This window comes from Mytilus californianus, unplaced genomic scaffold, assembly GCF_021869535.1.
Source record: "Mytilus californianus isolate M0D057914Y unplaced genomic scaffold, xbMytCali1.0.p SCAF_5, whole genome shotgun sequence".
Classification (NCBI taxonomy): Eukaryota; Metazoa; Mollusca; class Bivalvia; order Mytilida; family Mytilidae; genus Mytilus; species Mytilus californianus.
The window spans coordinates 51,173,863-51,190,747 of NW_026262701.1; the positions used below are offsets into that span (position 1 = coordinate 51,173,863).

At 32.9% G+C, this 16,885-nt stretch overlaps 1 protein-coding gene across 1 annotated transcript; it reads left to right on the forward strand.

The window, feature by feature from the left end:
• Positions 1-4,822: 4,822 nt before the first annotated feature.
• On the forward strand, positions 4,823-12,874 carry LOC127702028 (uncharacterized). The gene is made up of 7 exons (XM_052206004.1): positions 4,823-4,826; positions 5,009-5,107; positions 5,935-6,016; positions 7,172-7,245; positions 10,015-10,051; positions 11,406-11,494; positions 12,243-12,874. The coding sequence occupies exons 1-7, from the start codon at positions 4,823-4,825 to the stop codon at positions 12,374-12,376; spliced, it is 519 nt and encodes a 172-aa protein (XP_052061964.1). The 3' UTR covers positions 12,377-12,874.
• The last annotated feature ends 4,011 nt before the right edge of the window (positions 12,875-16,885 follow it).

Genomic DNA, 16,885 nt, shown 5'->3' on the forward strand with positions numbered 1-16,885 from the left:
TTCATTAAAGGGGCATTAGCTGTCAAATTCATGTTCACCGATTAGACTCAAATTCTTATATTTGATGTATAACATACTTCAACGTATTTCCAAATTACAAAAAAATCTAAAATAAACAATTAAAAAATGTATTGACTCAATAATATATATATCAGCATTTCGTGTGTATTTTAGTCTAGACGCCATCTAATAAACCATCGAGATTACCTTCGAAGACTGCCGACGGTTCTTAAATCCGCTATAGGCATACATTTCACTATAAAAAGATAGCGACCAAATGCAGTTGGATTTTTCTGGGTCTGTTTAATTTCATATTATAGACTAAAACAATATATTAATCATCGTTTTTACCTGTATAAGAATGATTTTTGTGGGATCAAATCAGTCAACGAAATGGTTCAACCTTGTTTTACTTTCAATGTTGACATTCTTTTCCTTTTAATAGCTAAACACGATTATTACATGCATTACCCATCTAAAGGTTAAAAATAAGAAGAAACAATATTGCTAGTCGGTAAATATCTTGGGAGCTAATTGTATTTTAAAATATGAAAATAACAAAACATTTTCTTAAAACTTTAATTGGCCTGTACATTCTTCATGATCAATTTATTTTCAAAATTCAAGATGCACCAGAGACAGTTGTCCTATCTCCTTCAACAGAAGTATATACAATAACAGAAGGTGGCTCAATAAGCTCTATAACATGTTCGGCTGATTGCTATCCTGTGTGTAACTTTACGTGGACGTATCCAGATAACAGAACACTTCCAAGGTCATATTTCTACGAATATTCTTTAAAGAAGACACATGATGGAGAATACACATGTAGAGCATTCAATGAGATTGGATATAAAGAGAAATCAATTACAGTTATTATAAACTGCAAGTATTGTTTCTAGTAAAACTTAAATTAAAATAAAACTTAAACCGCTGCGTCATTATAACAATTTTGTGTATTCACACTAGTACTACATCTTCTTTTTTATATATCAACTGCTTCACAATTTTCCGATTGGATTTTGTTATAAAGTTGTATGTCCACCAATGCGATAATGAATAAGACACAAATACAATACGATTCAAACGCCGCAATATGGTCTGTGAACAGGGAAACAAATAAGAAAGATATCGTAGGGATATTAAAAAACAAAGTCGAAAACAAACTAGAAATGCCATGGCATAAAATGAAAACGATCCAAAACCAAACAGTATACAAAACACAACATAGAAAATACCAAGCAACAAGAACATCATCAAAATCCAGGGGAGATCAGGTATTCCAAAAGGGTAAGCATATACGGCTGCACGTGTGGCATCCATCGTGTTGCTCATTAAGTACACACCCGATGATAAGTCTAATTCGATAGGTCACATTCGAGGTAAAAAGGACATGATTATGGTAAGGACAATCAGAACATATCCTTCGTCATCTGTGAAACAGATATTCCATTACGGTCAACCAACTCGTGCAGGCGTCTGTGAATATGAATCAAAGGCAATGTTGATATTGGCTGAAATTGAATGATCTGTTGAGAGTTCTTTGACATTTACATGTTTTATGATCTCAAAGCCACAAAACAATTGATCACGAACATTACATGTAAAGAGGACGTTTTTTGAAACTTCTAAACAAAGGAATTATTAGAAACGATACCGTTAAGCATTGTTAATAAATACATTATATGAAGATAAAAGAGTTCTTTGACTTCTACATGTTTTATGATCTTAAAGACACAAAACAGTTGATCACGAGCGTACCTGATGAAGTATATTTTAGGAAAATCCGTTTTATGCCCAAAGAAATAATGTTATCATTATATTATAGTAAGAAATTTTTTTATAGAGAACGAAAAAAACAAAAAGAAATTTTAAAACTACAATTTATATTTACATAAAACAGTAATTTCTACTTCCCGTAAGTTTGATTCCAATATTGCAATGGAACATATTTAACTCGTATTAAAACAACTGCTATTAACTAATCAACTAACAACTAAATATCGTACAAATTAACCACTAAACTAACCATGCTAACAGTTAAAACTAATACTAAAAGAAAACGCTTTTTGAAAACTTCTTAACAAAGGAATGTTTAAATAAGATATTGTTAAGCATTGTTAATAAATACAATATGTAAAGTTATCTGTTAAATATATCAGAAACATCAGAATCAAAAACAACATGTCTTAGTGTTGAATTACAAAATGAAGTTATCTAGCAATATCTGATTTTCTGAATGAATTAACATTTGAAATTTAAAGGTAAAGGTAGAGAAAATGCTTTGTCCAGATGTTCAGATTATTCATATGAGGCAAGCTCTATACAGGATCTTCTAAATAAGAATGCAAAAATTCTATCGTTATCCTTAAATGTCACTTTCCGCTATATAGTCTGATAGATTATTTCCTGTCACTGAATAAGCTAAACTAAGTTTGGTGACTATGTTGCACGCATCTATCCTATTGAACTTGGTGAAAAATGATACAACAGCTACAGTTACATCTGCTCTCATCTCTTGTCTTTCACCTAGAAAGAGATGATTTCAGCTTCCAAATTGTGAACTTTACATTTCTTTCATAATGGATTATATAAGTTGCTACGATATTCTGGAGCTTGTATTTCATATTTGTTTTCCTTAATAGAGGGTTGTTGCACACAAGGGAGTCCCAAGCGGTGATGTTGAAATCATCTCTTCGACAATTTGACAGACACCACCACGATTTGGTTGGATATCTAGTTCACAGGTGACAACGAATATGATCCAATTCTCGTAACCACAATCCCGTCCTCTTTTCTCAAGTATGACCACCTATAGAATAGACTTATCATCGGGTTTGTACTTTACATGAGCTATATGACAGGTGTTACATGTGGTGCAGGATTTACTTACCCTTTATCTCCGATTTTTGTTGGAGTTCGTGTTGTTCGGTCTTTAGTTTTTCATGTTGCGTTCTGTATTATGTGTGTTTTTGGTATTTTTTTCATTTTGTGCCTAAGCGTTGTCAGTTTGATGTCGAGTTAAGTGTTTGAATGTCCCTCTGGTATCTTTTGGCTCTCTTCTGTATCCTTGGCAATAACGTTTGTGTATTGTGCAAATTACATTGTTGAAAGTTGATAAAAAAACATTAACAAAAACTTTTGTATTCGATTAGGGTGACTGGGTTTTGTACGACATTATATAGCCACCAAATATTAGTATTGCCGTATATAATCAATTGTATGCTGATAATTCTTCTTTTCAATGGTTAAAAGTATCTTTTAACAACTGACATACACCAGTAAAATGTAAATTACAACATCATGCAAATAAAAATTCAAAGTTTGTATAATTTTCCTATTCATTTCTAGATGCACCAGATAATGTGCACCTGTCACCAAACAGCACGTCATTTATAGTGGAAGAGAATAAACACGTTTTAATAACGTGTTTGGCCAACTGTAGACCACAATGCGAATATCGGTGGACAGGACAAACTAACTGGTCATCATCAAATAAACAGTTTCTTATAAGATATGTAAAAAGAGCAAATAGTGGTTCTTATAGATGTGCAACAAGAAATGGGGTTGGGTATGAATATTCATCGTATGTACTTGTGACTGTGCATTGTAAGTAATTATCTTAAAAAATTACTTTAAGATATAAAAGATAATGGCATATGTATTAATAAAGATTTTTTTTATAAACGACGTCTGAAATGGTCTGAATTTGGCGACGTATTCGTACGTTACATAAATGAAGTGTTAGTTTTTTTCTCTTTTCGACTTTACTTACAACTGTTAAAGAGAGGCGAAAGATACCAAAGGGACATTCAAACTCGTAAGTGGAAAATAAAATGACAACACCATATGGGTAAAAGAGAAAAACCATCAGACAAACAATAGTTCACATAACACAGCATAAAAAAAACTTTAGACTGAGCAACACGAATAAAATTACTATAAACTTCGTCGTTTATTTTTTTGTAAATAATATTTTCAATTTAAGACATTTATATTTGAAGTTATGCCGATTTAAAAGTTTTAATGAAATTGACAATTAAATACGTGTATGGTATATTTTAGCGAGACCGACAAAAGTCAAATCTGTTGCTGCAAAAAGTACTGGGTCTACCACTGCGTCTATTGCATGGATACCAGATTTGAGTGTGGTACCGAAGTCGAACTTTACACTGCTCTATAAAACAAGGAACGACATATATTTCACTAATATGCCTTTTAAAGAGTATGATGATCAGCTTACTATTTACCTGTTACATGTTAAAAGCCTAATCCCTTCTACAGAATACGTATTCAAAATATCGTCAGAAAATTATTTAGGACGGACTGAATCGAAGCCAGTTCGATGTGTTACCAGAGGTATGAATTTACAATATGTGGAACTATAAATCGTGTTTATACCATTGCAGAGTAACACTTTAGAAGGGTATACATTTAATCTTTTTATATTTACACTTTCAAAAGTTTATAAAGAAGTTCGTATCTGCACAAGCAATAGATTTCGATATTTGGAGTATCTAATTTGTCATGTATTGACATAAAATATCAAAGATTTGATCATATTTATAAATAAACTATATAAAATTCTTCAAAATACTAAGGATAATTTACCCCAGAAATATATTACCCTAGCTGTATTTGGAAAAACCTTTTGGATTTTTTAGTCCTTAATCACGCTAATTTGTGCAACACTGATGAGTCTGTTGTACACGATACACGTATCTGGTGTAAAAAATCATAAGCCTTGTAACTCTGATGACAGTTTTGGGTCATTATTGTTATATCACAAAGGTAATTAATCCCGTTGTTCAAAAATGCTAAAATGGGTATATCAAAATTGAACCCAAAGGATACAGTCTGCATAATTTTATCATTGATTACCGACATAACTGTTCTTATTTAAAATTCAAACGGAAAATACATTTTATTTATGTATCGGGTATGTTTTATTTAAACCTTCTTATAAATGTTGTCTACAATTGTCAGTATAATGACTTCCTATTTACAGCTGAACCGAGTGCTTCCATACGCACTGATCTGGTTGGCGGGATTTCATTAATATTGATAGCTTTATTGATAATCATTATAACGTTGGTTTTAGTCCAGAGTAAGTCATTATTTACAATATTACGCCTTACACTGCCAAACAATGGTTTATCTATCTATCTGCTCTTGAATCTTAATAGTGTCTTATTTTAAAAGAGCACTTATTCTTACATGTCTTAATGCATTTGGAAGGATATTAAAGAAAAGTTATTGTACATTTAATGTTTTTGTTAACCAACTATAACTTGTAAATTTGGGGTGTTCTCTACAGTTAATTGTAAAGGAGAAAACGTTCTTAGCTACTTTATATGACTTTCATATGGTTGGAGTATGTAGGCATAGCACGAGTTGTTTTATACCTTGTCAGTGCACCTCATCTCACAACAATTGGAGGCATGCGATTGAAATTGTATTCAAACCGTCAAATGTGTGTGCTTATAGCTAGACCTGATGTTCAAATCAAAACATGTTTAACCCGACCACATGCTTTATGTCTATCGTTGGGCGCCATTGATACCGGGTTGAAATAGTTAATTAAAAACATAAATGAAAGACAGCCTTGTATAACTTACTATCAATATGGGTTATGTTTTGGCGATCAAACGATTTCTTCATATGTCGATTATAAAACAGATTAAACATACTACTAATTTAAAAACAGTATGTATCCCTTCTTTGATTGGCTGACAAACGATATATACTAAATTGCGGCGTACTATATTGGAAATAATTAACAAATCTGCGTCCTTTAGTCTCGGATTGATAATTGTCTCATAAGAAATCGTACCACATCTTTTTATATCTATTACTTGAGTTATATCGCAAATTGTTAACAAGCAATACATATAATCCATAGCATTCAATAAAAAAATATTGTATTTGAACTAGGGTTTCAATTACTAAAACAACGTTCGGACACTTCAATTGGAGGTTCCAGATGCATTAGTGATGGTACCACAAAAACTGACAGGTAAGAAAGCTCAAGCTGCTACATGTACATGTATGCATCAAATGTTTTCAACAGGTATATTAACCGTAATTGTAAGAACAACTTGTGAAGTATGTTTGCATGGTTAGTTTACACAATTTCTGTGGTTACTGACAATCCTACTCAATTCAAACAGGAGTCCAACGAACCTACAAAGTGCGGAACTGAAACTGACATGCACAACCTTAGTGAGATAAAGAATTTGGTCTACTAAGACCACTCGGCCACAGAGGTCTCATGTGCAATACAACATTGAGCATTACGTTAATAGGATTAAAAGGGACTGATGTTTGTTGTCAATTTAATTGACACAGTGTAGTTTTGCATTTGACTAACTTTAATATTTGATGTGTTAACGTTAAGGAAGTTAATCATTTATGTAATTGTCGTGACGGATCAATTCATCTAAAATGGTTTGATCTACCTTGGTAAGATAACTTACTAATAAAACAAGTTCCAAAGAAAACTGACCACAAATACAAGTGCAGTTACACATATCGTTTAAAAAATGAAAGCAGCGCGTGATAATTTTCTATATTTACCTTCAGCAGGAACGCTCATAGCCGAATATTTAAAAGACACGGAAGTATAAGAACCGAAACTGTTAAAGAGCTATATGACAAAAATATCAAATCTATCCAAGGTGTACTTTGCCTAAGGGAGTTGAAACATTAGTTTCTTTATAATATTAAAATTTATAAACTTACAATTTTAGAAAGATGTGTTATAATTCAGGTTAGTACCACACTACTGACTTCTGAGCAAATGATATCCTCGAGACGGATAGTCAAACAACAATGATATCGACCCAGTGCTTTAAAAAATAAAAACAACACATTACAGATTTCATGCGTCCGAAACGCTTAAGCCTTTAACTATTTTCTACGCTCTTTGCATTAGTTTGGTTGGAAAAACCGTTCTCCTTAATTGAATTTTCTGATCAGAATAACTTTACAATTGTTTCGCTAATATTCACCAATTGCATTCTAGAAAAAGACTGGACGTTAGGTATTTGTGCTTGCTAACAAAGGCTGTCCTTCAAACATTAAAATTACAATTTTAGAAAGACGTTTTCGTAAAGGGTAATATAGATAAACATTTGACTACTGGCAATATTCTTTTAATGTGTTTTTGTAGATCAACAAATATTGAGGAAAGTCTATATGAAATTACAAATCTCCAACTTCTAAATATTGGAAGTTCCAGTGAAGGTATATATAATGTCTAGGTCTTACATTAAGCTGTTAATTAGCAGCACTAGTTATATATGCATTTGGTTTCATGTTTTATGAACTAGTCTATAAAATAAATTGATATTTTATTTATATCGATAAGAACTCCATCTTCAGAAAAGATGTCTTGTCTTTATACGATTTCTTGTTGTCTTGGCTTGTTTAATTTTCATAAAATTTTGACAAAATATTTACTTTGATCCTTTGACAAAAATATAAAAATTTCAAAAAACTTGAACTACACACTTCATTAGAAAAATTATATTGGATATATAGCAGTTTGACAAACACTTATTTTGATCATTGAGAATCTTAATATTTCCTTAACAGTAGAACGAGAGTAAAACGTTCAGTCAGCTGATTTTTCAGAGTTGTCTCCCTGTAGTGTATATACCACCTTAATAAAAACTATTTATTTTTGCGACTTGCACGATTACAAAAACTCCAAAATGTAACTTGTCGTGAGTATGTCAAATTTCTATTAAACACGGTGAAAAAATTGGTAATATACAAGGCTGCAAAAGTCAACCGTAATGGTCTAAACGCGAAACAGCATTCACCAAAATAATTTTGGTTACAGTATCACATGAGTATGTTGCTTTATCTTACAAGAAAGTGTGCCCTCTTTCATATACTTATGTTTAACAAATCGGAGTGTTTAATTATTATTCATATTGATACAATGACAATTTTTTCTAAGTTGAGATTGATTGTTGATTGTTGGTTGCTTAACCTCTAATCTCATTCTGGCCGGACTTGTGCATACTTTTACACCCCCGCACAGCCAAACGGACGCCCCACTTTGGCAAAGGTTTACTACCGGTGGGTAGAAGACCTAAATGGCCATATTTCTATTCCCCAGTTACCCATAAGGTTTTCCGATATTGATAAATATGCAATGTCCAGTAAAGAACTGTTACTACAATTCTTTGTTAGGTATCCGAAAAGACGGGAAGCAACATTTGTATAATAAAATACCACTGATTTGTTTGAATGCAAGATAATTCCTTACAAAACCATACATGTCGTTTCATAATTTATTGCTTCACCACTTACTTTAAACTTTCTGAGTTTTTGATTCGTCTTCTATGAAGGTTATTTATCAACCATAAATCTAACTATTGTACATCTTACAATCAATACACTTTTCTGTGTTTATATTGTGATTGAAAATGTTGCGAAAGATTTGGTTATACTATTCAACATACCAATTTGAGATATATGCACTATTTGTCTCCAATCACTCAGTGTTTTACTTATAATTTCTCCTCGTTTGGCCACAGATGTATTCATTTTGTCATGGCCAAAATGAAATCTCCTTTTCCCCGTTTATGACGTCACCAATTTTTTCTTGCCATCAGCAAAACGACAAGACAATTGCCTCTTGTAGAGCAACTCAGATCACCCAAGGTAGTGATGTCGTATTTCTCAGTATTCAAATTCATATGTTGTATTTTGTAGACTGTTGTTTTTCTTTTTGTCGTTATTCTCTGTGTCATGGTGTCTGTTTTATTCGTCTTATTCAACTATTTATAAGACAAAATAGATACTGTTGATAACGTCAGGATTCGTATTGTAAAGATGCAAACCAACATACTAAATAATATTTAAAAGCCGGAATGTTATTACTCAGAAATGGAAGGTTCAAAATAAAGAAAAAAGTAAATCATCTTTTTTGACGTAAAGTCAACCCTTATGATCAAAGTCTAGATAATAGCAAGGAATGAGGCAGTCTTAATTGTATCCTTGGATTCCTTTATTTCAACCCAATCGGGGTAAATGCAGTCAGAATAGACACTAAATATTCAGTGAAAATACATCATCTATAAAGCAGAAAGTACAATTAAAAGATTGAGCCAGCTTCGTGTATTTTTATCTTGGGATGCCTCTGTATGAATTCTGCCTCGTAAGAATGAAGGAACAAGTCGCCAAGCAGAGGCGCAATATTGGTACCAATAAGAATGCCGATTGTCGATTGAACGAAACGTTGACTCCGACATGTTTAAATGTTTCAAAGATGTTGTGAATAAAAAATCTAGCTTTTTGCAGATTATAATTTTAGTAAACTTTGTTTTACTTCATGGTGGCTTTGCCACAATGTATCATGAGGTATGACTTGTCCCTTTCTGAAATCAAGACTTTTGAATCTGCGTTGGTCATTCTGTTTACGATTGGACCGACGGATTTCAAAGAGACAACAAAATACCAACAAAAACCTTCAGAAGTATAAGACAATTATACAACCAAAAGCCTCGTTGAATGGTGAGATCAGTTGGGATAACTAGTGTCACTATTCTTGTTAATTGGCTTCAATATTTCATTATAACAAGACATTTCAAATTTGTTTTTATAACAATTGCACTCTTTTTGCTCGTTGTTTCTTAAAATATTCTGTTCCCAGAATACTTTTATGCTTTGTATGATGCTTTCCAAATATGAAGTTATTACAAAAAGAAAGTCAAAAATAAACTCGATGATAAAATCTTTAAATTTCAATTTGGAAATAACACTTAGGTGTTAAAACAGATTTGAATGTTTCTGTAAAATATGCTCACAAGTTCTTAAAATTTATGTCGATTTAGAGCATGGCATATTCAAAGCGATCGATCTTTTGTTAAAGACTGAATGTTGCCCTACAGGTGTTTATTTGTTATTTTTTTTTTGCCACGGAGCGCCTGTCCTATTGGCAAAACTAATTAAATGAGGGGAAAAAAGAACCCTTTAATCATTTGAATTTTTATTTTGCAGCATCACGCAGTAATAACGAAACAACAAAGGAACTCAGGTACACTACACATTATAATTTGTTAACTTATTGCATACTTTATACGTGATAATTAAATCTTCTTTAATAGAAAAAAAAAACCAACAAATATACATATGGAAGTGGCCTATGGTTTTGTACGTCAGACGCGCGTTTTATCTTTAAAAGACTAATCAGTCACTCTCAAATCAAATCAAGTTAACAGGCCAAATAAAGTTCAGATTGTTTGAGCATTAGTTACCAAAAATTCCAAAACTTCAGGACAGATTAATTGATTATTGTTGCCAGCGTCAAATGCATATGTACGCTGATCATATTTTAAATGAAATCTGAACTTCACAGATGGACTGAATTTATTTATTGTCGTCTTTTGTATACAGTTGTTTGTCTTTTAGTCGTTTTCCCCTTTTTTTAGCCTTTCCTTGTTGGTTCGTTTTAGACTCGAGACTTGTATTTTTCCGTTCGGTTTTCTTCGCCAAAGATACATTATTCTGTCTCCGAGCCATCCAATATAGCTTTAGTTTGATCTTAACACATTTCTCACTTTCGGCCTCCAAAATCAACCATGTGACTATCAAGGTAATAAGATTGAAGGCGTGTATAGTAAAGTTCATATACTAATTCGTAATAGTTATTCCATGAGGACGCGGTGTGTCAGTGTCAGATCATCCCGCTGGCCGGAGTCCGGAGGGTGATCTTACACTGATACACCAAGTCCGAGTGGGATAACTATTTTACATCCTAGCTCTTCTAGACTATATGAAAAAACATTAACGCTTTATGACATCTAGTTCAGAATGCCATACAATAATTATAATATACTTTATATATTACTATATAGTATATACCCTTTATGAACCCCGGATACAATGTTTACATATTCTAAATTAACATTGAATTTGTATCCAGTCGTCTTGGTGAGGGGTATGAATCGTGGCTTCATATGCATAAGGTCTTGAGTTCGATTCCCCGCACAGACACTGGAAATTTAGTGGATTTTTTCTACATACATTTTGAAAGTAAGTCTTTATTCCGCATAAATATATCTAAGTTTTATCGTGTATTCGACATTCTCGCCAAAAATGTTACAGAACAAAAGAAAGCATGCAGAACAAAGGAACTCAAGTTAGGTTGATCACCCCTGCTTGTACAAAGGAGTTGCAATGTAAATGTAATTAGCTGTCAACGCGAAACCATGTGACTATCAAGGTAATAAGATTAAAGGCGTGTTAAGCAATGTTCATATATTAATTAGCTGTCATTGCTTGAATCAATAATTTCAAATACGGAGTAAAATTTTTTATAGGTAGTTTGACTTCTTATTGTCTATATAAAAATTGAAAATCATATTTTTACAACAATATAGACATTTCAGTGAAACGTCAGGTGATAAGTTTTTAAGGACATCTGCAGGCAGAAATTTTACAGAAAAAGAACATGAACATATGCGGTTGACTGCCACAGGTAATTAATTAACCTCCCTTAAAAATCAGAAAACAAACGATCAAGTTGAATAGGAAAATATTAAAACTTAGATCTTAATGTTTAACTTAAGTTAGTGACAATCAATATATATATATACAAATATCTAACTTGCAACTGATAAATAGGAAGTACATTACATGTGCATTGTACAAAAATGTAGAATTAGTGTGTATGAATAAAAGGGAATCGTTGAGGCACGTTTCACATTAAGTAAACAAAAACAAAAACTTTGTGCAGAATTTGTATTTTATTTTTCTGTTCTTTTATATAATAGTTCTAAATGTGAACGCCTACAAATACATTTTTTTTTAGAAAGGCCACAATACCCTGTGTCAATAGATTTGATCAATTGACAAAAATCAAATGAAAATGGTGTGCTTCTGTTTAAAAGAAAGTAAATTTAAGTGCGCAATAACAAAAAGTACAAAATAAAATTTAAAAATATTTTTACAATTGATAATGCATTTATGGTGCTGATAATTCCTTAAAAAAAAGATAAATTGTTGTGTTGGTTATATCATTGTAAATATTATTGTATTTGTGTTTATTATTTATAACGAATATAACTCACTCTTCAGTGGTGTCGGTGGCATTTGTGTAGGGGGATACAAAAGGGTAGTTAATCGACAACCAATCAGAAAAAGCATCAAAATTAAATTATCTTCAGCAAAAAGTTACGTTACTTGAAATGACGGTAAGGACTTAAATGTTTAATATTTAATTTCAGAGATAAGAAGACAAAGGAACAAACTTTTGGTTCAGTATGCTAACATAAATACTAAAAAAAATAAGAAGAACGATCGTGTAGAGAAAAAGGCATTGAAACCGCTCATTATGCCAAAGCCAAAAATGAAGACATGATCAGCCTGTGAAACAATGCTTCTATTCTCTATGAGCAACATTGTTATTTCTTAATATGTACATTTACATCAAATAAGAATCAATCATTGTTATTCAGGTTACTGTTAAGGATACCAATAATGATTATTCGATCACATGAAATAGGAATATATATATATATATATCAGATAGAGAAAAAAACAACATCATATTAAAACATATGCCACAATAACAGTCATATGAATATATAAATGTATAAATTAAAAAGACATCTATCCAAATTTTACACCATTAAAAGTCAAACCACAAGCATACACTATATTGTCAATCTAGTCCAATTGTAAGATGTATGAGGCAGCATCTGCGAACTGAATTGTTGAAACCTTTGACCGTTTATACATTTATATTTCTACGAATTGTAATCTGATATCAAAATAAATGATTTGTACAGTTATATTTTTTTTACAATAAACCATATAATAGCTTATGAAATAAAAAGATGTATATATGTAATCATAAGACTAAATATCATTACCTCCATGTTTTTAAATCTATTAAAAAAAAACATCAAATGCAATTAAATGTGCAATTAATAAAATTTTATTGTTTTTTAAATTCAAAAAAAATTTTGAACTCTTAAACTTCCTTTTCTTCACTAAAGGTCAAATGTATTCTAAAACAACATCCATTAACTTGAAAAGAAAACAACATCTATTTAAGTTACGTTTTAGGCAAACGAAGAATATTTATTTGATAACATGTAGGCATTCCAGGATGACGCCAAACAGATATCACTTATAAATAAGCTTTCGAATGATATCTAATAAAGCCGTATGTTTATAGCTGGGCACATTAAAACCATTAACTAACTTTAAATGCTTGTTTTTAAAAATGTCACCCACCTATAAAGTTCTAAATTGATAAAATATTTTTGCTGGTAGTGAGTGCTTTAACTACGTTAGTTCGTGCTATTGACAATTATCCAGTTTTCAACAAAGAGGATAACAGAGTTAATAAAAAAGAGACTTTGGAACAAACATGTTTATCTTTAGAATATTTTATTGTAACAAATTGTGTATATGTAGATTGATCATTCAATCATGATACACCATTGGCATTTTGCAGCCTGGTTATGTCATATCAGAGAAGCTTACTTTTGGTCAAATAAAATAATACCTTTACTTAGTACCAGAACATATAAAAATTATTCTCTTTGGATTTGTTTCCAAATAGATTTTTTCTCCCATAGGATATTTATTTCTCCAATAGGATATTTATTTCTCCCATAGGATATTTATTTCTCCCATAGGAGATTTCTTTCTCCCATAGGAGATTTTTCTCTCTTATGATTTGCTTTAATCTCCCATAGGATTTTTATTCTCCCTTAGGATTTATTTTTAACCCTTAGGATTTTTTTTTTATCCCACAAGATATTTTTTCTGTAATGAAATCCCTTAGGATTTTTATTAATCCTATCGGATATTTATTATCCCACAGGATTATTTTATTAGACAAATATCCTATAGGATAAAAAATATCCTGTAGGAAATGCTATTATTTCTCCTAAGGGAGAAAATATATCCTGTAGGATATTTTTATTCTCCTAAGGGATTATAAATCCCGTAGGATTTAAATATCCTGTAGGATATTAAAAATATCCTACGGGATTATGACTTTATCCCATAGGATTTCTCAAAATCCTGTAGGAGTTTTTTAAATCCTAAGGGAGAAAATAATATCCTACAGGATTTTGTCACTGTTTTCACTCCAGTTGCCGAACCAGGCGAACCACACCAAAATTTTTTTTGTATTGTGTTACCTATCCCCAGGGGTACATTATTGCTAAATTTGATGATTCTACCGTTAAAAAAAGTGTGCTTCCAATTTGCACACATGAGAAGTGCAAATTAATCGAAGAACATGTTTACTGATCATGAACTTTTAGTGACACCTCTTTGGGGTTAAAAGCAAGAAGTAGATTGTGTTAAAAAACTATAGGGTGAAGTTACATTATACTGATCATGACATGATGTTATATCATTTCTATAAAAGGAAATTTGATTTATTAAATAATAGTATACACAATACAATGTATCTTCTATCTAACAGTTTAGAAGTCTCAGTAAATCTATTTTTAGGTACATGCATTTCAATTTATTTTTAGATTCTATTAGCAATTACTCCTAGAGGGGGTATGTGTATTGCTGACCTAATTATAAAAATAACAAGCTGACCTGTCATATGTTTGTTATAAACGGCTATTATTTCACTGAAATCGAAGTATCTACACATATTGTTAATCTGCAACATTTCACATGGAGTATATTAAATCTTTGAACTTTAATGGACATTTAAGATTTTGATTTTGATTGTGAAGACTGTGTTTATGATTTTTATCAGCTGTTTATTATCTAACATTACATTTGACAAACTACAGTATGGGTCCTAAACGAACTCCGTATGATCCGGAACCTTTGGAGAATTGGACTTTGACAAGATTCCGCTCTGAGCTAGATAGAAATAACATTCGTTTCCCATTGACACTCGTAGGATAGCTCTAGTTCGTATAGTTAGAATTCGGGGCCGATGTCTTAGATGTCGGCCATGACAGCATGTACATAGACAAGACACGCCCACTGATTTTAATACGAGTGCGCGATCCCAAGATGAATCAACATCTCCAAAACAATTAAAATATAAACAATGAGGATCGGACTGCTGTTCTCGTTGACTTTCTCCTACTTCTACGACACCGTTGGTAAAGAGTCCGCCAGTCCTTCCAAACACGATTCACACAAGTACATTGTCCCGACAATTCCTAATTCAACAGCACTTACGGCAACTCATAGTTCATCCACAAATTACACAATTGGGACAGCACTTCAAAGCCAACACACATTTAGTCTTAGATGCACGATTTTTTTTATTAGTTGTTAGTGGCTTTGAACTAGTGTCAGTAACTGCGAGTACTCTCAGATCTGTACTTAGTGTCTTTTTGTTGTATGGATGTACAAGTACCCGGCCACGTCCACTTTATTTGTAGTATTTGTATTTTAATCGATCTGATGAGTTAAGCCTCTTTCAACTGATTTTTATAGTTCGTTCTTATGTTGTACTGTTACACCACTGTCCCAGGTTAGGGGAGGGTTGGGATCCCGCTAACATGTTTAACCCCGCCACATTCTGTATGTATGTGCCTGTCCCAAGTCTGGAGCCTGTAATTCAGTGGTTGTCGTTTGTTTATGTGTTACATATTTGCTTTTCGTTCATTTTTTGTACATAAATTAGGCCGTTAGTTTTCTCGTTTGAATTGTTTTACATTGTAATTTCGGGGCCTTTTATAGCTGACTGTGCGGTATGGACTTTGCTCGTTGTTGAAGGCCGTACGGTGACCTATAGTTGTTAATTTCTGTGTCATTTGGTCTCTTGTGGAGAGTTGTCTCATTGGCAATCATACCACATCTTCTTTTTTATATACACATCGTCTGTAAATAGCAGGGTTTACCATACTGCTGCTGCAGGGAGTGAAGAGTCAGCACGGGGATTCGAGGGCAAACAGGAGAGGATACGTTCGCACCACTTACTGGTATGCAGCTGAATCTCTTCCATTGGGGGAAACTTTGCCTTTATAATTCGAGGGAATCATACTCCCCCTATTCAATAATACATAAAATAGGTTAATTCCTGCAGGGATCTCCCCAGGAACAATTGTGTATTTTAATGTATTATTTTTTCTCGGCAAGGATCTCCCCGGAGTCTCGTAGGCCTGCTGTCATCTTCCCCTGGTCGTTTATTCTCTTTAGTCAATATAGCTTTACACCTGCCGGGATCTCCCCGGGTGGACATTTCATAAAGTATACAGTGAGCTGTAGGGATATCCCCAGCAGTAGGTTAATTCCTGCCGGGATCTCCCAAGGAACAATTTTGTATTTTAATGTATTATTTTTACTCAGCTGGGATCACCCCGGAGTTACGTAGGCCTGCTGGGTTCTCCCCAGGTCGTTTATTCTCTTTAGTCTATATAGCTTTACACCTACAGGGATCTCCCCAGGAGAACATAAATTCATACAGTATAAAGTTATCTGCAGAGATTTCTCCACCAGTAGGTTAATTCCTGCCGGGATCTCGCCAGGAACAATTATGTATATTAATGAATGATTTTTTATTCCGCTGGGATCTCCCCGGAGTTTCGTAGGCCTGCTTGGATCTCCCCATGTGGTTTATTCTCTTTAGTCTATATAGCTTTACACCTGCCGGGATCTCCCAAGGTGAACATTTCTTACAGTATTAAGTTGTCTGCAGGGATCTCCCCAGCAGTAGGTCAATTCCTGCCGGGATCTCCGGAAGATAAATTATATATTTTAATGTATTATTTTTACTTTGCTGGGATCTCCCCCGGAGTCTCGTATGCCTGCTTGGATCTCCCCAGGTTGTTTATTCTCTTTAGTCTATATTGCATTACACCTGCCGGGATCTCCCTAGGTGACCATTTCATACAGTATAAGTTAGCTGCAGGGATCTCCCTAGCAG